The 27,210-nt window shown below is 52.7% G+C and overlaps 1 protein-coding gene across 1 annotated transcript in view; it reads right to left on the reverse strand.

Moving 5' to 3' along the window:
* Window positions 1-1,610: 1,610 nt before the first annotated feature.
* Window positions 1,611-27,210, reverse strand: part of DHRS3 (dehydrogenase/reductase 3) — a 40,405-nt gene continuing 14,805 nt past the window's right edge. Inside the window, exons 2-6 of the mRNA XM_019756341.3 lie at window positions 10,076-10,219; window positions 9,268-9,387; window positions 8,679-8,917; window positions 4,453-4,578; window positions 1,611-2,125 (exon numbers count right to left, since the gene is read on the reverse strand). Of these exons, the coding sequence (XP_019611900.1) occupies window positions 2,041-2,125; window positions 4,453-4,578; window positions 8,679-8,917; window positions 9,268-9,387; window positions 10,076-10,219 (714 nt within the window). The 3' untranslated portion in view covers window positions 1,611-2,040. The remainder of the gene's footprint in view (window positions 2,126-4,452; window positions 4,579-8,678; window positions 8,918-9,267; window positions 9,388-10,075; window positions 10,220-27,210) is intronic.

Here is a 27,210-nt window from a genome sequence, read left to right on the forward strand (position 1 = left end):
TTTCTCACCTGCAAAATGGTCTTTCCCACGCCACCATCCCCCGCAAAAGGTCAGTGCCTTTTCGGCGCTCTGCTCAGCGCCTGGTGTGGACCACTGAGCGGTTACCAGCTCCAGTGCGGTTATCTGCCTGCTTCCTCCATCCTCTGCCTACGTTCAACTTTCCCTTATGTTCTTGTGGATCGCTTCTTCCACGGTGTGGCAGATTGTATGATAGTTCAACATTACAGAACACTCCTCCAAGGGAATTGTTGTGCCCAGCTGCGTTCAAGGCAGGCTTGACCACATGACCTGCTCCGGCCAATGAAATGTGAGCGGGAATGCCTTACATTGTTTCTTGGCAGAAATTTTCAGAGCCAGTGCGCAGGTGGCCAGGTAAGTCTACCTCTGCTACGAGAGGACATCGTTCCAGATGGAGGCTCCTGTCACCCGGGGTCCCAGAGTGAAGATGACCCAGAGCAGAGCTGCAGCCACCCTCGAAGGACAGGCGGCAATCATAAGACAAACCTTTATCGTTAGAAGCCATTGAGACCTGGGGGTCAGACCTTGGCTGACATACAAGGTGGCTGTTGGAAGCCTCTAAAGGGGTCCCTGAGAGCTGTGTTTTAGTCTTTGGCTACTGCTGGGGGCAGTGGATAATTCTCAGTGAAATGTGTCTCGGGACTTGGCGGCCCTTGGTAGAGGCTCAGTTAACAGTGGATGTAATCCTGGGTTGGCATTTCTGCACACAGACCAGACTGACGCTTGTCCAGGCTGCAAGACTCATGTCCCTCTGAGTCCTGTGTACATGCAGGCTTTCAGCAACCCTCGGGGACGCTCCTCCATCGAATTTGTGGCCGGTGACCTTCTCACTGCTTGTTCCCCTCCCCGCACGCTCTGCCCCCACGAGCTGTGCAGAGGCTCCTTAGATGAGATTCCGTGGTCCACCTGTACCCCATGCCCACGGCCAGGTAATTAAGCTTGCTGCGGCAGGGGAGAACACACACCAGGGGAGCCATGCACCTCTCTCCCCACTTCTCCTTGGCTATAATTTTTCCTATTGACAGAGCCTGTGTCAATCTCCTCTGCCATTCCAGACCTCCCCGTTCTCCTTTGTTATTTCAGTTCTATCTCCTGCCATCAAATCTAGCGTGGGAGCCCAGGCCACCCTCTGAGCACTGGCTTTGTTGTGTCAGCGGTCTTCCAAGTTTTTGCTTCTCAGCAGCGTTCCCCTCTCAGCAACCAGCACATGCGAGGGCCACAGTGGGTGCTCAACAGACTGGCTCCGCTCTCCCGAGTTGGTAGCTTCGTGGCTGGCGGGGCGGTGGCAGGGCAGGGGGCAGCTCTCTGAAGCCTAGTTCACGACGGTCATACCAGGGACGTGGGTGGGTAGGAGGCAAAGTGCCCCTTAACCCATGGCTGTTGGGAGAGGCCTGGCAGAGCCAGCAAGGAGCCACGTACTCCCAGACTTGAGCTGCAATTTCTCTCCCGATCTGTCCCCTTCTCACCCATTCCACTCCTGGCAGCTGGGAATCCTAAGCAGACCAACTCCCTTTCAAAGGACAGGGTTTTGAGACTGGTCCCCTCCCTTCTACTCACCAAGGACCAGGGGTCAAGGATTTCAGCAAAGGAACTCGCAAAAGCCATCTCTCTTTATTTTTCATTCCTGCCGTTCAACCAGTTTGCATAAGCTGAGGATCAGTGGATTTCGGAGGGAAAGGAGGAGTATCTGGGCACAGACCTTCCCAGAAATAGTCTATGCACATTGCTGAGGCTGGTTAGACTTGAGAAGCAATTGAACAATAAACTACAGAATTAGAAATGTACAAAAGTATTAAGGTGGCTGCTGGCTGGGTTCTTGCCTCCCCATGGGGGTCAGTTACGCCCATCAGTCCTGTGCAAAGGTCCTGGGGCTGGCCTGAGGGGCAGACAGAGTCTTCTCCAGGACAGGAGCAGTCTTGCTCACCCAGCAGAAGAGTGCCAAGAGACAGGCGTGTGGGTGTGTGCCCAGGTGCCATGGTCCCCTCGGGCGCCGTGGCTTTGGAGCGTGTCTGCATCCTGCCATTATGTCCGCCCTTTGAAAGTCTTCATGCAGGTGTAGGTTCCTGAGAATCTGTGGATCTCCTCGAGTGCAGCCTGTGGGAGTATGCTGAGGGTGTGGGGGGAGAAAAGACGGTCAGACCAGTGGCCACACCCTATGGTGCAGTACAGCGATGGTTCCCATAAGCTCTCCTCACCCCTCTCTCCAATTCCACAAGCCACCCCTCACCTCCATGGAGGAAGAAGGGCTTTCACATAAATGGATAAACGGCTATTTACAAGGTAAAGGGTGGGTGGTAGAAATAAACTTCCAAAGCCACATTCGTAGCATTTTAGGGCCCATAGGTATCTCAGAGATCGATTAACTCCAAACGCCACTTATCCAACAAACAATGACGTGTGGGGCTGAGGAGTTAGGTACTGGGTGTATCTTCCTTCCGGGAAACTTCCCACACTCACGCCCAGGCCTCTCCTTGGGGTCCCCACAGTACCAGGCTTTCTCAACAAGCCTTGGTGTTGTCTTTACTCTTTACTTGTCAAGCTCATGGGGGAACTTGTGGCAGAGATTTCATCTCTGATCCTGGCCCCTAGTACAGGGCCCAGCATGAAAGGGCCTCAGTCCATTTGTTGAGTCAAGTTGAAGGGCTCTGGCCCACTCTAGGTGCAAGATGGGAAAGGCTCCCTTCCAGCCAGAGAGATCTGGAAAGTTTTCTGCAGGTGATGGTACTGGAGTTGAGCCAGTCAAGATTTCTCTTGGGAAAGTAAAGAGGGGGTGCAGTGCAGGAAATGGGGAGAAGGATGGCCTTTGCTTCCTGTGGCAAAGCGGTAGGGGATAGAACAGGAAATGTAGGCTGGGGGCTTACTGTGAGATCGCTGAGATATTCTAGACAAACTATCTTTTTTCTAGAATGTTCTGAAAGCTTCTACAAGCTCCCTGAGGTGGAAGTGGCAGCCTGGCTTTGTCCCTGCTGTCCTAGGGGCTCTGGGAGGTGGCCAAGGAGCATCTCAGAGCAACAGTCAGGACGGACTAATGGAGGCCAAGGAGTGGACCACATGCCCTCGGGGGCCCCCAGCTCCTACCCCCTCACTCTGTGTCTCTGAAAGTCCTTTGAGTTTGGAAGGGAAAGGACTGATGTGTCCCGTCGGTTATGTGGTTTCTGTGCCCGCCATTGGATGGGCTCCTTACCTGGAGCCCACCACGGACACACAGCCTGGGGGGCACCTGGCTTCCTGGGAGTCGATGTCTGAGAAAGGTACTGGGGTACTTCACTTCCCAAAAAGGCCTTCCTGGTCAGAGGGGTTCAGACAGCTGGGGACTGGGGACTGGAGATGGCTGGGGGCTCAGAGGAACCAAGAGTCTACAGTCACTCATGAGTCCAGGGTGGATGGTCTCCCTGTAGCACTGAGAGGCCCATAAAAAGTGTCCTTAGGGGGGCACCTGAAATGGCCCCTTCAGTGTGGGACTGGGAGGGGACAGGTTTGCTGGCCAAACTCTGGATGGTTCTAGGGAACGTGATACTGGGCAAATTCTGGAGGAGGATGGTCTCCTCTAGAAAGCCTATCTCCCCAGGTGATCTGCCCTGGTAAATCCCACCTGAGTAGTAAATACTATGACGTTTTTGTGAATCCCAAGCCTGTGGCGTCAAGAGCCCTGTCTTCACCATTAAACTTCCTGAAGGCTAGGGCCTATTAGTGTCTAGAACAGTGGTTCTCAAAGTGTGGCCGTGGAACCCTTGGGGGGGTACCTGAGATCTCTTCGGTGGTCAGTGAGGTCAAACTATTTTTACAATAATACTAAGACATTATCTGCATTTTTCACTCATTCTCTCACGAGTGTACAGTTGAGTTTTCTGGAGGCTACATGACATGTGACAGCACAACAGATTCAAATCAGAAGCAGATATAAGAATCCAGTTGTCTTCAATTAAGTCAGGCAATAAAGAGCTTTGCACAAATGTAAAACAGTGACATTCTTCTCACTATGTTCCTTTTTCTTTTTTGAAAATATACTTAGTTTTCATAAAAAAAAGTCATTGATGTTAACACGGAATGGATTTGTTACTGCTATTTATAAATGCATAAATATTTTAAATATAAACAAATGTAGAAATCTTTTAAAAGCCTTTCTCAGTTTTAATTTCTAATGCAGTACATGGTAATAAATCCAACTCACAGAAACAAAAGCTCTTTGGGTTTCTCAATAATTTTTAAGATCGTAAAGGGGTCCTGAGAGTTTGAGAACCGCTGCCCCATAGTAAGGACAGGAAATCCTGGGCACACAGACCACCACTCTTCATCGTCATGCCCACAGCAGACATGACTAATTGATCCCATGTGTACTTTTTCCTGCCTGAGGCCTCTTCCCCGCCAGGGTCCACCAGGAGAAGGGGAAACGGTCGGAAAGCCTGGCTCAGAGCTTTCATCCCAGCCCCATACCTTTTCAAGATAATGAGGGCGTGCATCGTCCACGGGAGCAGGAGGAGGGCCTGGTTGAGCTGCACAGCTTCCACCGTCCTCCGGGCCACCGTCTCTGGCTTCAGTGGGGGGAAGAGGTTGGGGAACCTGAATGCAGGGAGAGACACAGTGGGTTTCTCCTGGAGAAGCAGGTGCTTCTGCGGAAAGTCTCCATGGCTGTCAGGTCTGGGTCATCCCTTTGGCTTCTTGAGAAGACTTGGGATTGGGAGACTTGAGACCCGTTTGGAATTCTCTGCCCCCCTCCCCTTGCTGCTCCAGACACGGCACGAGCTCCCCAGTGCCTCAGTTCTTCCACTGAGTCTCCCCTTGAGAATCGAGGTCTTTGAATCCAGCCCCCCAGGCCCCATCTCCAAAGCACTACAGATGGCTCCTGTAACAAGCCACTGAGATGGTGTCACTGCCCTGCTCGTAACCCCCCGGGGCTCCCAGCACTCCAGAGCTCTGCTCCCTCAGGGCCCTGCCTGACGCCTGACCCCTCTCGTCCTTTCTCGCTCTGCTCCAGCCATCCTGGCCAATCTTTCCGTTCTGTCACTTAAGTTCTTTTCTGTCTCAGGGCCTTCTACCAGCTGTCCTGTCAGCTTGGCTCCCTCCTCCCAGCTCCTGCTCAGGGTGGCTTCTGATCTCATCCCCCTGCGAATTTCCTTGACTGCACATACACATCTAGAACGGCCTTGCCAATTTGCTTGTTTCCTTGTTAATACCCTGTCACCCCCATCAGACTGTGAGTTCCACACGGGCAGAGGTTTGGTCGGTCTTGCTCCATGTTGTATCCCCCATGTGCTGTGTCTGGCACATAGTAGGTGCTCAATAAATTCTTGCTGAATGAACAAACACTGAATTACTTGCCTCTCCCCACATGTATCCTGCTCATCTGTCTGGAAGCAGCGGCTCTGCCGGGAATGCCCTTCTCTGCCCAGCCTGCTGGTTTACTCATTCATTAATTCATTGATTGATTCATTAATTCGTATAAACATTTACAGAGCGCTTTCTGTGGGGTTGATGAATGAAGGATTGAATAAGCAAACATCAGGGGCTTCTCATGCCTATTCAGAGGCATCTGACCCAAGACCCCTGCAGTGATGAAGCTCCCTGGGTGCCAGGCCTATGCTAGGTGCTCCATGGGAATCATTCACTCTAATTTACAGAGAAGGAAACTGAGGCCCTGGGGGGCTCGTGGGGTAGGAGGGATTCAAACCAGGCCTGCCCGAGCCCCAGGCCACTGCTCTGTCCCCGCCCTCACTCACTACTTGTCCCACCCCTCTGGGGCCTGCAGGCACAGGGCTGAGGCTGCTGGCTCTGACCTCAATCCCACAAAGGGCTCGTGAGTTGCTCTGGCACCAGGAGGATTAAGGACGATGAGTCACCTGGGTCTGATGTCACCCTGTGCAAAGGGCAACTCCTGGGCCCCCAGCTCGGACGTGGTTGGCCTCAGAGAATCCACAGATCTCACCCCCCACCCTATGCTTCCTTTGCTGTCACGATGTGCCGCTAAGATCCCACAAGCCAGCAGTCTGCAAGGCCAGCCTCCAGAGTCCTGCAGAGACAAACGTGTTGAGGCAGCTCACTGAGGTTGGAACCCTATAGACACGGCAGACAGTCTGGTTTTCCAGTCCCCACCTGGGCCAGCCCTACTAGTACGACGCTTGCAAGAGAAGCTGACAGGAGGATACTTTGTGCCCATCTGCTGACAGGACTTTCTCCTTTCCCTCCACAGTGGGGAGGGTATCCAGGGAGCCGACAGAGCTGTTAACTCCCACGGAGCAGCACAAACTCATGGGAAAAGCGAGCGCAGCCAATTTCTATCTGTGTGGCCTTGAGCAAGTTACTTCGTTTCTCAGCCTCAGTTCCTTCATCTGTGAAATGGAGCTAAGAGCTCTCACAGGGTTGCTTAGGGCCAAATGAGGTGGTGTTTGTAAAGTGTCTGGTGTGGCTGGGACACAGAAGAGCAACCGACAACAGTTTACAAATGGCAGCACTCACCTACATGGATGGCCGCGTTTGCTGGGAAAATCCATCAATCTTGTTTTAACCATGTGTCCCCCACCCTCACCCCTAGGAAGGGGCTGAGCCTGGATGGGGAGGAAGCCCGTGCTTTTCCTCTTGCAGGAAATGGGAGTTGGTTAAGCACTAATCATCCTTTCACTACTCTTCTCCCAAGCCCTCGGGGCTCACCTGCCCAACCACAGGTAAGTAAGTCACCTTCGCCTAGAGTTTACCACTTGTCAGGCAGGCTAGCTGATTCACACACGGGAGCATCTAACCTGTGAAGTTGGGGGTACTATTATCAACCCCTTCTTGTAGACGGGGAAACCGAGGCACAGAAAAACTAAGTGACTTGCCCCAGGTGACACGGAGCTGGGATTTGGCCCTGGGCAGTTTGCGCCCACACTTAGGGCCACTGTGGAAAAATGACTTGAGGAAAACCTTGAATTTCCTTCTTAAAGTGGTGGAGAGGAAACTATGCTAGAAGGAGGACGATACACAAAGGTGAGGTCTGCAAATGTCCCACCCACTTCTGTGCTCAGTGTCCAATTAAAACTGTGGATTGCTACTGCTGTACTTTCATTCAATCTACATTTATTGAGCACCTCCTGTATGCCCCGATGAAAAGAAAGCAATCCAAGACCTCATGGGGGGAAAAGTCAACATGGATCATTAATAGTCATTAATCTAGCCTCCTCTACCTTCAAAGTCTATGCTAATTTGCACGCAAGTCAGGTAGAAACGTATACTTCTAACGACTACCTGAAGATACACTCTGCTAGGAGGATTAATAACATATGTGTTTATGAAGACGTTTATTCTGAACGTCTTCTTATTAAAAATAAGAACGTTATTCTTATTAAAAATAATACAAGCAGTGGTTCATTATTGAGCCTCTAGGATGCCCCAGGCTTGGCTCTAGAGGTGTTCCATGTGCTATTTTTAATTCTCCCAATAATCCCGTGAAGAATATATCATTTCCACCATTTTACAGATGAGCAAAGCAAATCTTAGAGAGGTAACAAAATTGGCTCAAGATTTCACAACTGTACAGCAGCTGAGGGGTGACCCCCAACCTGGTGTTTTGATTCCTGATCACCGAAAGCACATCAAGAATCACAGCTGCCGTGTACCGAGTGGTTCCCACCTGGCACCCACAACCTGAACGCCTTCCGCCACCTGTCTCAACTTCTCATGATGACCCTTTCCTGTCATTCTTATGTTTGGAAGAAGCGGGTGCGTATAATGTAGAAGTCAAATCTATTATTATTTGCTGCATTGCATCACACAAGAAATACAGTTTGGGGATCATTCCCGATTTTCGTTTATTACCTATGACCCTTCACCACCGCACATCATGACAGCACCATTTATTGGGCACTTACTATGTGGCACATACGGCGTTCCATGCTAGATCCCAGTTTATCCTGATCACAGAACTCTAGGTGTAGACATTGTCTTTGCCCCATTTTATAGATTAGCAATGGAGGCCAGAGAGGGAACTAATGGGACCTAAGGCCATATGGTACATTACAGGTGCAGGTAGGCTGGTGCCCCGTGTGCCAGGCTCCACTCTAAACCAGTGGTCTTCGTGCTGGTTGATTTAACTGGCTTGGGGGAGGGGTGGCTGGGCTTCAGTATTTCTTTAAACTGAGCTATAATTTGCAGACAATCAAAGGCATAAATCTTAAGTGTATGCTGTGATTAATTTTTACCTATGTAACCACAACCCAGATCAAGAAGAGAGAACCTTTCTAAAGACTAGGAAGTTCCCTCATACTCCTTCCCAGACTATATCCCCACCTCTGCAGCGGTGGCCACTGTTCTGATGTCTGTGCCCAGTTTTGCCTATTCTAGAACTTCATACAAATGGAATCACACAGAATGCATTCTTTGGTCACTAGCTTCTTTTGCTCAACACAATGCTTTTGAGATTCATCCCTGTTGCTCGTGTACCGACACTCTGTTCTTTTTGTATAATGGATAGTTTTCCACTGCGTTCATTGGTACTAGGCACCGATACTTTGTCAGAGCTCCCTGACCTGAGCAGCAGGACCCTACACCAGCATAGCATTCCACTGTCTTGCAGATGGAGAATCAGGTAGCAGACCTCAAAGCCAAAGACAAAGGGCTCTGGGCTATTTTTATATTTTTGCTTCTTCCTCTGTTCACAGTAAGCCTCTGCCCTGGTCCATTGCACTGACCTGACCCTCATGCCCTGGAACATCTCGGTGCTGGTGTGGAAGGGCAGCACGGTGGTGGCGCTGACGCCTGGACAGTCCAGCAGCCCCAGGGTCAGGCTCTCCATGAAGGCGAAGGCCGAGGCTTTGGACGTGCAGTAGTCGATGGCGCCGGGGATGGCAGACAGTGCCAGCACGGAGTTGAGACACACGATGTGTCCATTCTGTAGCTCCAGCATGCGCGGCAAGAAGGCCTTGGTGGTCTGAGGGCAGGTGGGGAGGTCAGTGTGGAGCAGCCATAGCTTCCAAAAGCCCCTCTACCCCTCTCTCAGGGAGAACAGACCATCCCGGACACACGCACTACTCCAGTGACCGAGCCTTCCTGGGACGGGAGGGGCCTAAGGGCTGCCTGCTGCAGGGCACTGAGTCCAGATGCCTCCTGGGGTCAGTTATTCCTCTTGTCCAGTCCCCTTGCCCTTGAACGTCCCTCCCTGGCCTGAGCCCAAGCCCCAGTGAGCCTTTCCCACCTCCCTTACAACACCCAGGCTCCCCGGAGGGAAGGAACATGTCACTGTCACTCCCAGGGCTGGGTCTGGCCCAGGACAGCCCTTACCCAGAACTGGCCCAAGGTGTTGATGTGCTGGGATTTAAGGAGGGCATCGTCGTCGCTGTCCATCAGACTCTTCCCGTGGACCACAGCGGCATTGTTCACCAGGATGGTGATGTCGCCCACCTGTGGTGAGAGGGGTTGCAGGGCCTTAGGGCAGCCAGCCGCAGTGGCCTGCACCTGAAGGGGCGGGACTTGGGGCTTTGGGCAACCACATTGCCTCTCTGAGCATCAGCCTTGATTTGTGAGATGGAGCTAATGAGCAGACCAGGGTTGTTGTGAGGATTAGAACTAATTTATGGCACAGAACACATTTCTAATAAGTGAGGTTATTGTCACTTAAAAATAGTTAGCATTTACCACGTGCCAGATACTTAACAGGGTAGTTTTTGCTCTCTTGGAGCTCACTGATACACTCAGTCTAATACATGGCTGGAGTCAGGAGAAGGATTTTCCCAGAGGGCCATGGGACATTTGTCCCCCAGGGTCTAGGATACAAAGTCACAAGGTCTAAACTTCCAAAGAGGACAACAGGTGATTACTTCTGTTATGTAATCAACCCACACCCCAAATCCCTCCCCCCTGCAACACACACATTCATGCACCCCCAAGTACATACATACATGTGCACACACACACACACTCACATACACATGCAACCTGGGCCAGTTTCACAGGACACTCCCCAAAGATGGCCTTGAAATAGCCATTCTGCCATAAGCAACACTCTCCCCCAGGCCACGTGAGAATGTTCTTTTTGGCCAGCATTTCCGTGTCCTGCTGAGCTGAGGACGGACCCTCCCAGGCCACGTACCTTCTCCCGGACAGCTTTGGCCGTCTGGTACACCTCCTCCCGGTTGCCCACATCACAGATGAAGTAGTGGCACTCAGTGCCCATCTGCCGAATTTCCTCTGTCGTCTCCTTCAGGCATTTCTCAGTCCGGCCCCAGAGAACGATCTGGAAGGAGAGAATAACAGCATTGAACAGCTGGTCACTAAGTAAGCCATTGCAAATCAATGAGTGCCATCAGAAATTCAGTATTTATAGTAATTTGCCGAAGGACTGGTCTCTCTGATTCCATCCAAAGAGAAAATACAAACCAAATTAGCAATATGATTTTTTAAAGAGACACGGCCTACTCTGAAGTGAACCAATAGTTTCTGGGCCTATTTCTTTCTTTCTTTTTTTTTTTAAAGATTTTATTGGGGAAGGGGAACAGGACTTTATTGGGGAACAGTGTGTACTTCCAGAACTTTCTTCCAAGTCAAGTTGTTGTCCTGTCAATCTCAGTTGTGGAGGGTGCCTGCCATTCAGCTTCAAGTTGTTGTCCTTTCAGCCTTAGTTGTGGAGGGTACAGCTCAGCTCCAGGTCCAGTTGCCGTTGCTAGTTGCAGGGGGCGCTGCCCACCATCCCTTGCGGGAGTCGAACCAGTAACCTTTGTGGTTGAGAGGACGTGCTCCAACCAACTGAGCCATCAGGGAGGCAGCTCAGCTCAAGGTGCCCTGTTCAATCTTAGTTGCAGGGGGCAGAGCCCATCATCCCTTGCGGAACTCGAGGAGTGGAACCAGCAATCTTGTGGTTGAGAGCCCACTGGCCCATGTGGGAATCGAACCGGCAGCCTTAGGAGTTAGGAGCACGGAGCTCCAACCGCCTGAGCCACCGGGCCGGCCCTCTGAGCCTATTTCTGACCAATCGAGTGACGTGTTATTTACGTCTTTCTTATAGATTCCTTCCAGCAGAACATCTCCAGCCAGCCCAATTCCAGTTTCCCTACATAGTTAGAAGCAATATCAGAGCGCTTTCATACAATGTTCCAGAATGTTCTCAGGAACAAGCTGGCCTTCTCCACTATTAGGCCTCAAGCCAGGTTTATGAACACCAGCGGTTAGATCGCACTGGGAGGTTCTGGCCACCTAGCTGTGGTCACAGTCAGTCACACTTGGAAGGAGGGCCAGGAAGAGAGGCAGCCAGGCTCCCGCTGAGAAGGAAACTGCCTCACCCCCCCCCCCCCCCCCAGGTAATAAACTCAGGACTCATTATGCCAGGAGGTGAGCCTGGCAGGACCAAGAAATGGATTCTTAAAGGGGGTTAGACAAATTTATGAATGGCTGACCATAAGGGCTCAGCAGAGAAGCCTGGCTAATTCTCAACTTTGACCTAAGTGAGAATGACACACCTCCTCATGATGTGTCCTTGGGTCCAGAGAAGTCCCTGTTGGTAAAAGGGTCAGAAGCCAGGGGGTCAAGGGTGGGGGGAGGGGCGGCGGGGAATAAGAACCCTCAAACTCAGCTTAATTATCACAGAGGGAGGCGAGGCCAGGGCTGAAGACAATCAGAGAAAGGAAGAGATAAAAGGCTCCTTTGGGATTCGTCTAATGGGTTTCTATTTTTGTTTCTTCTCTTTCTAAAATTATCAATGACATTTCTCTTTTAAAAATAAAACCCAACATGGAAACCCCAATGCATGAAACCAGTACCAGGAATAAATTACATGTCCAAGTCCATATTTTCTTACTCTAAAAGCAACTAATGAGAAGAGAAAGGCTGTTTGGGAAGGCAAATTGTTTTAAGTGGGAAATACAGACGGAGCACCAATCACACCAGAACAGAATACATACAACTGATTTCTCTATTTGCTTTGTGACTCCGTGTAGAGAACAGTCACACCAATAAGCAGTGTGGGCAGTAACAGTTTATCAGCTGTTTACCTTGAAATCTCAGAAATTTCACCTAAGCAGAAAGGGCCCAAATAGGTAGAGCTGATGGGACACAGAGAGCTGCTGGTGGTCTCCAATGAATTAGATCTTTTTATTCGAGTTTTAAAAACTTCTGAAATATTTAAAAAAGAAGATAAAAGTGTTTTCTCAACAGCTGAAACATCTCTGGGAAAGCCCAGTTTGAAAATCTGCCTCATCCAACCACTTATTTTAATTGAAGTCTTGAAATACAGGAAGGGTTTTTGATGGAGAGGACTCCATCAGTGGCACTCCATGACCACGAAAGTCCAGCAAGGGCAAACCGACTGAAATTACACAGGCTTCCAGAGACAGTTTCTTGTCTGTGGAACTAAAAACAGACCTAGCATGGGTTCCTCCAGGAGAGGCTGGGGAGATTCACTTAATGGAGAAGAGAAGAGACAAACATCTCTGTTCGAGGAAGGCAATTTGGTGGAGGCTTCCTCCACTCCACCAGAACTCACCCTTGCCTTGTAGTCACTGTCACCCAAGTTTCCTTCCATCTTTCCTTATCATCCCATCTGTCTGTCCACCCATGCTTCCTCTCATCCATCCACCCAAACCTACCTTCTTTCCTTTCTCCTCCCTTCCATCCATCCACTCACCATCCACCTACCCAAACTTTCCTTTCCTTTCCTTCGTTTCCCTTCCCTTCCCTTCCCTTCCCTTCCCTTCCCTTCCCTTCCCTTCCCTTCCCTTCCCTTCCCTTCCCTTCCCTTCCTCCCATCCACCCACCCACCCATCCCTCCCTCCCTCCCTCCCTCCCTCCCTCCCTCCCTCCCTCCCTCCCTCCTTCTACCAACCACACCCCATCATCCATCCATCCATCCATCTAATTTCTGAGTATGTCTGCCTGAGCTGAAGATAATCCATGACCCCTTTCTCCTGCTCTGGTCACTGCTCAACCCCATCTCACCTCCAGCTCATATGTGAACAGGACCCTGGGGCTTGCACGATTCTTTACAGTCTCTGAGGCGGAGAGAGGTGCCTCTGGGGACTGAATTTCTGGACAAATCAACAGAGGGGAGGCTTAAAGTGGGGGGCTTGTTGGAAGGTACAGGGGGCACAAGTGGTCACCTCAGAGGGTCTGGGACAGCAGCCCATATGCGTGCCCTTCATTCTGGGGACCCTGGGTTCTCAGCACAAACAGGTGTGCATGGGGTTCCAGCAGAAGGGGCACCAAGGGCCTAGGGGCTCCAGGCCCAGATTAACTAACTCTCTCTGGCCCCCCAGTTCTCAGGTAGGGCAAGGCGGACAGGAGTCTAAGGCCCCGCCGTGGTCTGCCAGGAAGCCAGAAGTCAGGGCACCAAGGAGGCCAGCACTGGCGACCCGGCTGGAGGGACAAGCTGGAGAGGGACACAGGCGGGGGGAAGGAGGTGAAGCGAAGGCTTGGCCCCACAGCCTTTCATGGGTGGGGCTATACCCGGGCTGGACCCTGAGGCTTGGCCATTTCCTTTCAGGGGTCTGTGGAGGACGGCGCTGCTGGCTGCGGGACTGGCCTCCTCACCTCCATGCTCAGAGCCCCACCTCTTCCTGGGCTCTGTGACAGGTTTGCTTTCTGCCCTCCTCCCCCAACCCCACTGGGCTGGGAGCCCTGAGGGCCTGGATCCTGGCTTGTTCATTTTCGTAGCCCAATGCTCACCATGTGCTGTTTGTCGAGTGAATGAAGGAAAGTTCAGGATCACAGGTGGGGTGGGGAGGGAGGTGGTTAAATGGCCTCTCTAAGGCTGAGACCATCCCATCTTCCTTGACCGATCCATTGAGGGTCCCAGAACATTGAACACAGAGTTTACTTAGACCAAGAGTAAGCGACACCCGAGGTTTCCCCAGAGCCTCAGAACCACCCTGGAGCTGAGCTGTGAGGTGTGGAGCCAGGTCAGAGGCTGGGACCCTTGAAGCAAAGCAAGTGGTTAGTCTCAGAAGAAAATGAAACTCAGGTGGGTGTGTGTGTGCCTTGCTGTGTGTCTCTGTGAGTGTGTGTGTGTGTGTGTGTGAGTGTCTGTGTGTGTGTGAGTGTGTGTGTGTGTGTGTGCGTGTGTGTGTGTGAGTGTCTGTGTGTGTGTGCGTGTGTGTGCGTAGCCTTTTGCTCTGCTGTGTGTTTCCTCAGGCCCTTGGTAGATGCTCAGTGTCCCCGAGAGCCAGACTGGGCATGTTCCCATTTAGGATCCGGGTGCATCTCCATGGTGATGGGGTGGCCAGGGGCTAGTTCCCTGGGGATGAGAGGTGAGGGACAGAGCTGAGTGAGGGCAATGGTTGGAGCTACTGTAGCCACTGTCCTTTCTTGGCTTCTCTTCCAGTCTCCTGCTCAGACCTCTCTGGGGACCGAGAGTTGGGAAAGTGGCAAGTCCAGCTCAGCGGGACTGCCCAGGTGGCCCCGGCCCCGAGTCACCTGGGGTTGACTCTGGACAGCTGACAGAATAAGAAGTCCACCCAGTACCAGAATGAGGGTGAGGACTGGGCAGGCAGGAGGCAGGGTCTGAGAGGAGTGTGGGGAGGGGGCAGATTTATGATTCCTTGGAACCCAATATGGCCTCCTCTTAATTAACTCCCATGACAGGGAGCAGCTGGGGCGGGGGGTCAGCGGCCCAGGATTTACTCTTAAGCTGGGTTTATAAAGTAAGGGCTCAGGGTAGCTCAGCACCCGCTGGCCGCCCTCCCCTCTGGGGCAAACGGGTCGCTTGTCCTCTAGCCCCTCGTGAGAGGCGAGGAGGAGGGCAGACCTGTGGCCTTCCAGGGGAGGGGAGGTGGGCTCACACTGGTCATGGCTGCCCTGCCCAGCTAGGGCCTCCTAGCAGAGACGCAGTTCCTGCACTTGTCTCCCTGAGAGCCACCCCCACAGAGGTGACAGTGAGCCTGAAGCCCTGTGCGGCCCCCCACGTTGAAGGCTATTATTATCCACTTTTCATAGCGGAGGAGACTGTGGCTTAAAGGAGTGAAGTAACTTGCCCAAAGTCACACTCAGTGGGTGGTGGAGGCAGGATTTGAACCCAGAGCCTTTGTCTTCTACAGATGCCCCCCTGAGCCCCAAGGCATGGTGGGATATTCTGAGCTTTTAGAATTCTGCTCCCAGATTCCACGTGTCCTCGCACAGCGTTCATTTCCACCCCATCCTTCTTCTGCTTCGTCTCGCTCCATGTTCTCAGCAATCCCATCCATCTGCTCACCAGGACCGCAGAGGGCCAGCTGTGGGCTGGGCGCTGTGCCCAGCGCTGGGATCCAACAGAGAACAAAACAGACATGGTTCCTGCCTCGGGGAGCCCGTGTTCCAGTGGGAGAAGACACGAAGGAATGAGAAAACAGCCAGACACAAATTACTGAGTGGGATGAGGAATACACGTGGAACTTCATTTAAATTGGGAGATTTACGAGGCCGCTATATTACTGTGTTTCCCCGAAAATAAGACCTACCCTGAAAATAAGCCCCAGGTAAGATCGTCAGCCAGACGGACGCATTTAGTACATAACGAAGAATTTCCAGAAGAAGATGACATGACTGTATTTGAATAAATGTAGATGGTTGTACATGAAAAAATAAGACATCCCCTGAAAATACTCCGTAATGCATCTTTTGAAGCAAAAATTAATATGAGACCTGATCTTACGGGGAAACACGGTACGTCCATCGTGTAATAAGGAAACTGCAGCTCAGAGAGGCTAAACAACTAATGAGGTTACACAGCAACTAAGTGACAGAGCTGGATTTGAACTGAGGCTTTTTGTTTGTTTGTTTTTACCACCATTCCCTCTCCCAGTAGAAGAAAAGCCATTTCCTCTCTTTGTGGGGTCTTGTGGGGATTTAGCGCGCAGATGCTGGCACCCACCGAGTGTTCAGTACGTGCTCTCATTATTTTCCATGGGGAGGAAGAGCTGAGAAAAGCACAGCACGGCCCCTTGATGTATCCTCCTCTACAGCCACAAGATTGATGAGTGTTCGTGACACGGAAAAATGCTCAGGGATGTAATGTTCAGAAGAAAGGGTGCAGCATTATCCCTACAGGATAAGCTCAACTCTAAAAATGTAACCAGTTAATTGGAAGTCACCAGGGAGCACAGGGACAGTGGTTTCGGGGTGGAATCATGGCTGCCGGTCGTTTGCTTCCTTGGGCTTGTCTCTAAAGGACAAGTACCATTATTTATGATCTTAAGACAGGAGGGCAGCACTAAGCTTTCCCACAGGTCATTTACACACAGTAACTCAGCACAGTGGGTCCAATCCCTGCGGCTCCCCAGCCCCCTGGAAGTGCCTCTTCAGGGCTCCCATCCATTGTGAGGTGACTATTGGCATCTCTCTCCCCATTTGTTGAGTGGATGAGTGAGGGAGCTGGCTGGGCCTCCAGAGTTCCCGGTTTACACTCACATTACATACTGCACTTGGCCCTATGTGTGCTGTCATCTCCATTTTGAGTTTATAGCCTATCTCTCGGAGGGCAGCAACTAAATCGCACCCCTTTTGAGTTCCCTGTGACCCTACCTGGTGTCCAGAACAGGCTGTTTTTCTCTGTTTTAAATGCCAAGTCTACTTGTGGACTCCTATTCATCCTGCAGGACCCTGCGTGAATGACCCTGCGTGAATGCCCCTTCAGTCCCAAAGCTTCCCTGGCTGGTCCTTCTATCCTCCCGACAACAACACTATAACAATGGCTCGTATCTACTGAGCACTTGCTGGGGGCCGGGTGCTGTGCTGACTACATCCATGTGTTTGCTTCTTCCATCCTCACACTCCCACCAGTGGGTATGGTTACTGTCTCCATGTTATGGGTGAGGTTCAGACAGGGAAAAGCACTTGCCCAAGGTCACACTGCTCACCATTCACAGAGCCGTGCGATTCAGAGCTCACGTTCCCAACCGCCAACATGAACCCTTGTTTGTACCTCCACTAGTACACAGATGCCAGCAGGCTGGGGCCTGTTTGTGAGTCCCCCTGCCTCCCGGACAAGCTTGCAAGGTCCCCTGGAAAATCCTACTCATCTCACCTCAGCAGCCAGCATGGGCCAAACACCGAGGAAAACCCAATGAACGTTGGCACATGGCACTGGCCACAGGAGGCCTCTAGAAAAATCTGCCGACCAGAGAACAGGCTCTTCTCTACCCAGCCCTGCCTCCCTCGCCCAGGGGCTCTCACTCACGCCTGGATTTGGTGTTCATTGCTGGAGTTCAGCTGCACAGCACAGTCCCACCAGTGACATGAGCCGGGGGGGGGGGGTCTCTGGGTGGGTCCCCCGAGGAGCATCTGTTTATAATTGGCAGCCCTGGAAAGATCCAAGTCCCTGGGTAGGTCTGGCAGGCCAGCTCATGTCCCAGGGGCCCCGTGTTCTGGACCAGAGTGGTGCTGAGCTGGCTTCTCAAAAGGAAAGAAAATACCCACCAGAGACCCCAAACCACGTGCAGGGTGGGTGGGGAGTGGGAAGGTTGCAATTTAGAGGGCGCACAGCTCTCCACCCAGCACCTCCAGCAAGGGGGTGTTAATACAAATCCATCCTTGTGGCCAGATGAGAACAGGCAAGCAATAAAACTGCATGTGTAATACTCTAGATTTAGAGCAGGGGTGGTACCAACGAGAACTGGGTGAGTGGGTGTGTGTGCCGGCAGGTGATACTTGAAACATGGGCAAACACTTTTCATAGGTATGTGTGTAGTGTAAGTTAAATCTTGAGCTCTCCCCTCTTTCCCATCCCTGTCTGTGTCCAAAAAGAGACCCCTCTCTCTTGAGTAGGGTGGCCTAGAACACAGGCTCAGGAGCTGGACTGCCTGGGCTCAGGTCTCTGATCTGCCACTTCTGGGTTACACGAACTTGGAAAACCCACTTAACCGCTCTATAAATTAAGGTTATTACAGCACCCACTTTGAAGGGTGGTTGAGAGGATGAAGAAAGAACACGATAAATGCTAACTATAATTACTGTTTATTATTATTATTAACCCAGGAACAGAAATAGATCCCTCCTTGCTTGCAGAAGATCTCACCATCCCCCAGAAAACTGGAGTTGTTGGGGTAACGGACACCTGGAAGACCCCAGCAGGGGCGTCTCTGCCTCTAGACATAGCCTTGGTTGGGGCAGAACCACAGAATCTCAGAGACCTCTCCACTGCCATCCTTCCACCTGACCTAGTAGACCCTCCTCTGTCCACACGTCTGGCCCAAGAAGGCGGAGACCGGCGTCAAAACTGTCCGACTGCAGAGTGGACTGCAGGTGGCCCGTTAGGAGGACTTCTCAGTAAGAGAGGTTTCCACACCGAGCTCTGGAGAACCCTAGGGGTTCCAGTGAGGACCCTTAGGGGCTGCCGAGGGGTAGAGGGGCTTGATAGATAGGGTCCCAGGTCATCCAGAGCCGTGGGACTTGTATTAGGCTTCTAGACCAGTCATTTCTACAATGATTCTGATGCTAAAAAATAATCAAGTCTCAATGGCTACCACCCTTGAGCCACGACATTCTCCTTTCTGGGACCCAAGCTGCCCCTGTTTTTCCAGAGGTTTTTTTTCTCTAGGAATAAACCCCAGTTGGATGCCCCTCGCTCTCACCCATTGGGAGTGCCAACCTGTCACCCCGCACCCACACCCAACAAGCCTACCACCCTTCTTCCAAAGACAACCCTTCAGAATGGATGACAGTGATGGGGTACCACTTGAGACATTCCCAGACTTCTTAATCTTTCTACCTTTCTTCCTGGGAGCCCTGTTTCCAAACTCTACATGGCCGCAGGTTGTCCTTTATGCAGCCTCAGGTTGATTACCTGTGTCCCACCGCTGACCCGTGACCCCAGCATGTCAGAGGTGACAAAACCACTGGGCCTCCCTGTTAGGCTGAGCGTGTCTCCCCCTTTGCTGACCTTGCACTGCGTGCTGCCCACGCGGCAGGCAGGACTTCCCCATGTGGCTGTGAGTGGTAGGCTTACACTGGCTTCGTCCCCGTGGGGCCTGCAGAGAATGTTCTGGCTGCCGCTGGCTCAGCTGTGGGAGAGGAGTGTTATGAAGCTCCTCAGCTAGAGGGGCTGTCCTCCTTCCACAGGTCCCTGACCACAGCCTGGAGCTGGGCAGAGACTTCCTCCCGGCTGACGTCCAGCCCGGAACCGGCCCCTTGGGAGTCACAGGGATAACCGTAAGCACTCACTACCTGCCTGCACCCTGCTGAGTACCTGCGGCAGCCTCTCACCTGGTCCTGACAGCTGCAGGAGGGAGGTACTGCATCCATTTCATACATGAGAAAACTGAGGCACGGAGGGGCTATGCGATACACCCAAGGTTACCCAGTACGTCGTGGGGCCAAACTCCAACTTGCTCGGTCTGACGCCCAACCTGTGCCCTCGGCCTCTGAACTCCACCTGTAGAAGCAAGGTGACCCCATAAAAGGACAGCTCCATTCACTGCACTGGTTTCATCGAGCACTTGCCACATGAGAAGGACTGGACGGGAAGGCATCCAGCTCCCAGGGAAGGAGGGAACACCGCTGCCCTGCCATGGGGTAGCGCAGAGTTGCTGGCCAAGTGTCTGCTGACTGGGTGACAATGATGACCCTCACCCCACTGTGAGGATCCTGGGGGCCTTCATGGCAGAGGGAGGACTGATGAGGACAGGAGGTGCCCAGTTCCTTTACCCACCGGAGACTCTCACTGTCCCACATTGATGTTTTCTCTGATCCTACACCCAACCGGTCCGTCTGACCCTGGAAGCCAGAAGCTGACCACTTCTTGCCTCCTCTGTGGCTGCCATTCTGGGCCCAGCCCCCCCCCCCCCTCAGCTGGACCACAGCAACAGCCCAAACAGGTCTCCCTGCTTCAACCCTTGCCCCAAGACCCCTGTCCCTGCTCAGCCTAGTCTCACCATAGCAGCCAGAGAGATCTTTGTAGAACGCAAGTCAGACCTTGTCACTGTGGGCACAACCCCCAATAGCCCCCATTTTACCCAGAGTGAAATGTACAGGTTCACCATGAGCATAGGGCCCTCAGTCCCCACCTGATCTGATGAGTTCCAGCTCTCTGCCCTTGGCCCTGCCCTCCCAACCCAGCTCACTTCTCTCGGGGCCTTCGCACCAGCTCTTCTCTGCTCTCTGCCCCATGTGGCCCTCTCCCCACACCCTCTCTTCTTATAGGCTCTGCTCGAGTGTGTCTTTACCAGAGATGCCTTCAAGTAAAATACCCTTCACCCTCACAGACATTCACTTCCCAACCGTATCCCTGACTTTTATAAACGGTTCATGACGGGATTTTATTTTCTAGAGCAGTTTTAAGTTCACAACAAAACTAAGTAGAAGGCACAGAGATTTCTCACACAGCTCTGGCCCCCCCACATGCACAGCCTCCCCCAATGTCAATATAAGCACCAGAGTTACAACTGATATAAGCACCATTTGTTACAACTGACACATCGTCACCCCAAGTCCACAGTGCTCATTAGGGTTCACTCTGGGTGTTGTACGTTCTTAAGGTTTGGACAGATGTGTCATGACACGTATCCACCATTGCAGAATCATACCGAGGCATTTCACTGCCCTAAAAATCCTCTGTGCTCTGTCTATTCCTCCCCCTTTCCCGCAGTCCCTGGCAACCGCTGGTATTGTCTCCATAATTTGGCCTTTTGCAGAGTGTCATATACTAGCTGGAATCACACAGTATGTAGCCTTTTCAGACGAGCTTCTCTCATGTAGTCATATGCATTTCAGTTTCCTCCATGTCCTTTCATTGGCTTGATAGCTCATTTCTGTTTATCCCAGTGTCTGAATGTTCCACAGTTCACTTATCCATTCACCTACTGAAGGGCGTGTTGGCTGCAAGTTTTGTCAATTCTGAATAAAGCTGCGGTACATACCTGTGTGCATGTCCCTTGCCTTTTTACTTCCCAGATCTCTTTTCCAGTTGCTGAGACACTCGCCTCCCTCTCTGTTGGGTGCCTCATGTTCCCGAGGATAGAGGGCACCCCCTCAAGACCTGATACCACCGCCACCTGCCAAGAGCAGCTGCTCAGAAACCAAGTGTGACAACCGGCTAAGTCCCCATCTCTTCCCTGGGTGTGATTCTTGTGAATTTTTTTGGTTCTGGGACCACTGGGAAAACCCTCCAGGAAACTGTCTCCAAAGCTGACCTGTACGGAAAGCGAACAACTTCTCACTTCCAGCCAGAAACCCATGGGCTCATGTTTCTTCTCACAAATATTAACAGCCTAGGAGACTGGCCCAAGAGTTGGGCCTCCTTCCCTCTGTCCTCAGGCTGCACTTGGCAAAACAGGGGGCGGACGGCCCAGAGTCACAGGCTGAAGCCCCATGACCTCTGCCCCGGCTCCTCCCTCTGGACCTCCTGGTGGAGACCCCCAGGTGACCTAGAGCTGCGGGTGCCGAGGAGGGGTGAGGACAGCCCGCATTTACAGCCCACTCTCCAGCACGGTGCACAGCTTCAGTATTACTATCCTGAGAAATAGGACCGTAAGTCCAGCGCAAGGAGGAGGCTCGGACAAGCTGAGTAACTCGCACGGGCTGCACTACCAGGAGTTTCAAAGCAACACTTTGGAGTCCAGCTCCAAAGCCAAACTCCTTCACTACTGCTGGTCCTGCCTCCCATCCCTTGCTCCCTCCCTCACTCGTATTCACTGGGTAGTGACTGTATGCCAGGCACTGTTGGAGGCCCAGGGATACAGAAAATAAATCCATCTCTCTCTCCTGGAGTTTACATTCATGTGTGTATGTGGGGAGATGGGCGACACACACACAAACTATATAATATATAAAGGCGGCCAAAAGTGCATGGAAGGTAAGGCAAGCCTCGTAGGGGGGTAGATAGAGTGCTCATGGGCTGGGAGTATTATTTAATGGGGGCAAAGACAGGGAAAGCCTTTGATAAGGTAACATTTGGGCAGAGATTCGAGGGCAGTGAAAGCAGCAGCAATGCACACATTCCAGGCAGAGGAAACAGCCAGAACAAAGGCCCTGGGGTGGGGAATGAATTTAGTATGTTGGGGGACAGCAAGGAAGCCAAGTGGAGAACGGAGGTTGGGGGCTGTCGCCAGGGGGGCTGGGGGGCTTTGAAGTCCATTCCCAGTGATGGGAAGCCCTTCAGGGTTGTGAACAGAGAAATGACAGCCTTTGGAACAAGTTTTGACTGCTGAATTGGGGGTTTGGAATGGGGGTGGGAACCAGGGCAGTGGAGAGCTGCTGTATTGGCAGGCAGGTGTCAGATATGATTGGAGGGGGGCTGAGGCACTTGAGTGGAGGTGATACAAGAGGAGAGAGTCAGCATGGCTGTAGGGTTGGGCTGCCAGAGGAAGAGGACCCCAAAGGGTCTGACCTGAGAACATGGAAAAACGGGGATGCCATGTATTGAGCCCCTGAGCCTCCCTCTCCAGGGAAGGGCGACTTTGGCAAGTCCCAGGTATGGAGGAAAAACAAGATCCTGCCTTGGATCCCCAAGTCCTTCCAGCTTCCACAACACTGGGTGTAAGCAGAGGGAGGGGGAGGGGTGGCCCTGAGTGAGGAAAGAGTCCCAGGTGGCCAGGGCAGCCTCCCCAAACAGAGGTACCTGGATGCAGGCCAAGCAGGCCAGCTACCCACCTAGCGCCCTGGTAAACACGCCAGTTTCCAATAACAGTGGCGGGCCATCCCAACCCTGCCCCGGACAGCAACGAGGCAGAGGCCTGCTCCATGCAGGGAGGCAAGTCTGCTGCTCACATGATGGGCTGAGGGGGTGGCAGGAGGAGCCTGTCGTGGAAAAACCTCAACGGGTCTAGCAGGAGGCTCCAGGAAGTCTTTCTGAAAGTGGGCCCGGGGGCAGGCAGAGGGTGGGGGCCGCTTGGGGTCTCAGGAGGGAATGGGGCGGGGCTGGGCTGGAGTCCTGGGTGGGGATTGGGCTGGGATCCCATTTGGCGGATTGGAAGATGATGGAAAGAGTAGGTAGATAGGGAGGAGGTGGGGTAGGGCATCTGGTAGGGGTGCGGAGGAGGAGGTGTGGGGATAGGGGAGGGGAAAGGGTGGGGAGGAGGCCGGGTGGGGCTCACATGGGGAGGGGGGTAAGGAGGGGCGCTGCTGGGTTGGGGCTGGGGTTGGGGCGCAGATAGGGGGATACATATGGTAGGGGCGGGGGTTGAGGAGGAGGGCCGGGTTGGGGTAGGGGGTGTGCACAGGGGAGAGGGCGGGGTTGGGGTGTGGATGGGGGCTCCAGCGCGGATGGGGGGTGGGGGGTACCCCTCCCGCAGCAGGGACCGCCCGCCCGCGCTTCCTCCCTCCAGCCGAGCAGTAAACAAACGCGGTGATGTCACGGGCGCCGCTGACCTGCGGCTGAACCCAGAGCTGTAAATGAGATGCAAGGTGCCAGCAGCCTCTGGGCCGCGCAGCCTGCAAGCCACACACGCTCCTCCACGCCGGCCTGAGGTTACCCCAGCTGCACACACGGACAGGATGCTGCAAACGCCACCAGACATTGCAACACGCAGCCAGTCTGCTGGCCGCAGCGTGAACCGTCCCAACGCCCTCCTCCACCGCCCCCCTGGCGGGCACCGGCCCAGCTGGAGCTCAGCCTCCCTCCTCTGGGGCATCCTTGGGGGCTGGCAGCTTCCACCCACCTGGGGTCAGCCTATCCTGTAAGGACCAGTCCTGTGCCTCCTCAGGGGGCCTCCAAACCCCAGCTTTGGGCTTTCTGCCCACCACACTGGGGAAGTGCCTGACTTTGCTCTCAGCTTCCTGGGAAGCTCATTTCTCTTCAGCGGAGCTAGTACTGGAGACATTTCTCCAGGTGTGAGCAGATGCCAAAGTGTCCCCACCAGCTGCTCCCTGCCTCCACCAAGCAAGGGGCCACCCTTTATTCCAGGGAGCTGTCAGGCGGGCTCTGGACTGCAAACCCTTGGCAGCGGCCATTGTCTGAACTACCCTTAGTAATGGAAAGCAGCCTGGCTGGGGCCGGCCAGGCCAGCACTCTGCTCTGGGTTTGATTTGCTGTGTGACTTTTGGATGAGTCACTTGGCGTCTCTGGGCTCTACTATCTCCCCCTGGGGAAGTGGACAGATTCCAAAGTGTCCTCCCTATGCTGGTGTGGGGAAGGTCACAAGTGCAAGTAACCGCAAGAAACCCTCACCAGGCTCCGAGGGTTCGTTAAAAGCCTTAGATGCAGCACCTGGAATTGTGACAACTTAGAGATGCACGGAGAAACCAACCCAGGCCCTCTCCTCACCCACTTGCCTCCCAAACTTGGCCTTCAGGGTTCACTGTGAGAAGCTGGGGCAGTGGAGACATGTGAATAAATAGTCCCCTGGGCTCAAGGACCCCACACACTGCCTTCCCTGCTTGGACCTCACCAACTTAAGTCCTGGTGGGGCCTTGGGGGAACCTAGAAATGACCCCAGGTCTTTAAAAAGTACCCCAGGAATGCAGCAGGCAGAGCTTAACGCCAGAGCCAATTCTAGCCTCTCTCTCACTGAAGTTAATATTTAAATCCCTCTCCCTCACGCCACCCTGTTTTATTGTCACTGCCTGAAATTTTAAGTCATTTCTTTGCTTGTTTACTGTTGAGCCCCCTCCCCTGAAGTGTGCACGTGTGCGCATGCACGCGCGCGCGCGCGCGCACACACACACACACACACACACTTTAGAATGGAGGCTCTCATCCCAGCACCTGTCATGGTAATGAGGTGCCTGCTGAGTATGTGAACCAATAAATGAAATCATTTTGCCTCCCCTGTGAAACGGAGCTTCCCATGAGGGGACCTCAGGAGGGTAAAAGTTGACTAGCCATGCGGCATAGCTGTCACCAGTACCAGTCACATCATTTGCATGGCGCCATGCAAAATGAAGATACGGGGCCCGTATTTCCAAAATTACTGAGAATTTCAAGACAGTGACAGTAGGACATTAACAAGTGCAGGACCCTTCTGAGCGTGGGATCCTGTGTGACTGCACAGGTCGCACACCCAGGAAGCTGGCCAGGGCGATGACGCAGAGGGTGCTCAATAACAGTACCCAGGGACCAAATGCCATGTCACGAGCCTTCCACCCCTTTCCTGGGCAGCAGGGCCACTTGGTGATGCAGAATGTATAACACATCCCAAATAGGCAGCTGACAATAGCTAGCTAACTACGAGGGGACTGCACACCCACGCTACCTGTGCAAAAAGGAGAAGCAGTCATTACGGAAGCGTATTAGAGTTAGGGTCAAAAGTTATCACAGAATAGTCATCGCCATAGTTGCCATTTATAGTGAACCCACAACCCCTTAGCTCCAGTTCCACAATCCAAAACTCTAAAATTATTATTTTTTCTTCATTTGACCCACACATGTAGGCAAGTCCCCTAAGCGCTGTGGACCTGAGCTACTGGCCCATTTTAGAGACGAGGCACTGAGGTCCTGGAAATGTTAAGGGTGTGGCCAGGAAGCAGCTGAGCTGGGACCCAAGCCTGGCAACACTCTAGACGCTGCTGGCAGAGGAGAGAATATAGCTGTTGTTTTGGGAAAGGAAAGACAGACTTTATCAGGGAAATTCTTTCAGCATCTGCTGAAATTTGGAGGTCCTTGCGCTGGTGTGTCTCAGGGAGACCCTCAACTAATTAAGCATAATTTATGGACTGGCCTTCCAAAGACAAGCTTTAAATAACTTGCAAGCTGTGCCACGTGACTATCTATCCTACAGCTATTAGGAATTGGTTGAATCTCTGCTAGACGAAGGTCAAACACCATGGAGTCGACCCTTCTGGCTGGCTGGTGGCTGTCATCCAGCTATCAGGCTGAGGATCGGGCCCACAGAGCTGAGGGGTTAGGGGAGGCATGGGACATTGCGATGGGAAATGGCCTGGTCAGCACATCCCGCAAAGGCCAGGATGCTGGGAGCAAACCCGCATGGACCTCAGCCCAGGAAGCTAGAGGTGGTGGGGTTTCCCCTTAGCACCAGCCCTGTAGAAAGCGCTTTCATTGGTCCACAGAGAGTCCCCCTCCCTCCCCCATCTCTCCACCATCAGGCTTCCCTCCCCTTCCATTCTGCCAGTCTGCTCATGCATCCTGTGGAAACCCTTCTTTGGTTCCCTAGTGCTTTCCCAGTCAAGTCCCAACTCCACCCCATGACCAACAAGCTCTGTGAGGTCTGGCCCTGCCCATTTCCCACCACTCCCCACTCATACTTTAGTTCTAGCCAGCCCAAACTCTCTGGGATTTCTCAAAGGGGCCAAAGTCTCTCATCTCCCATTTTCCAGACACGCTCTTCCCCTGTTTGGGATATTTTCCTCTAGCCCCCACCTCATCCTGATGCCTCACCTTAGACCCTAGCCCTCACCACTGCCAGCCTTCCTTCCCCAGAAGCTAGACTGCCTGGGTTCAAACTCCATGGCTCTGTGTGTGCTGTGTGACCTCAGGCAAGTATTTGACCTCTCTGAGCCTTAGTTTTCTCATTTTTTAAAACGGGATCAGTAATAGTTCCTACCTCATAGGGGTGCTCTGAGAAGCAAATCAGATTGTCTCTGTAAGTCGCTTTGAATGTAGGAAGAACTTTGTTAATGATTCAAAGACTGGTTGGAAGCCATGCTATGTGCTCTTTGCTGTCTCCTGCCATGGTTTGCTCCATCAAAGCCCTCACCACACCATCCTATCACTGAGGGCCACTGGTGCATCTTCCTAGCCAGATCGAGGCTGGGACCTGGAACCGTGTGTGTTTTTCCCCTGCAATGCCCACCTGGTCCCTGTGACCTAGGAGAGCCCCTCTGTATGCCCTTCCCTCCTGGGAGATCTACCCCCATAGGAAGCCCAGAGTTTCCGGATGGCCCATAGTTTTCTGTGGAGCATACGCCCACCCAGTGCGGGGTCAAAGTCTCCCGTTTCTGTTTTGCTCTCCAAGGACAAACCTTCCCTGATAACGTTCTACTGCCTTAGTCACATTGCCAGCTGTTCTGCAGCAGGGACTGTGACATCTTCCATCCCTAGTGACTCTGGGTGGCACCTGAAATAGAGCTTTGTATTCAGCTGGTGCTCAGAGACGATCCAACCATCATTTTCCAAGCCCCTGGCTGGCATGGTAGGCAATCTCCTGGATTCCTCCCAGTGGCCCTGGAGGTTGACTGTAGCACCGTCAGCTTCATAAATGAGAAAAGTTGGCTCAGAGAGAGTGGCTGGAAGAATAATGGCCTCCCCCAGGATACCTACTACATCCTAAGCACCATAACCTAGGAATATCTTACTTTACATAGGAAAGGGGGATTAAGGTTGCAAATGGAATGAAATTTGCTAATCAACTGACTTTAAAATAGAAAGATTATCCT

This window comes from Rhinolophus sinicus, chromosome 14 (genome assembly GCF_057876585.1).
Source record: "Rhinolophus sinicus isolate RSI-liver-muscle chromosome 14, RSI-T2T, whole genome shotgun sequence".
In the NCBI taxonomy this organism is placed as follows: domain Eukaryota; kingdom Metazoa; phylum Chordata; class Mammalia; order Chiroptera; family Rhinolophidae; genus Rhinolophus; species Rhinolophus sinicus.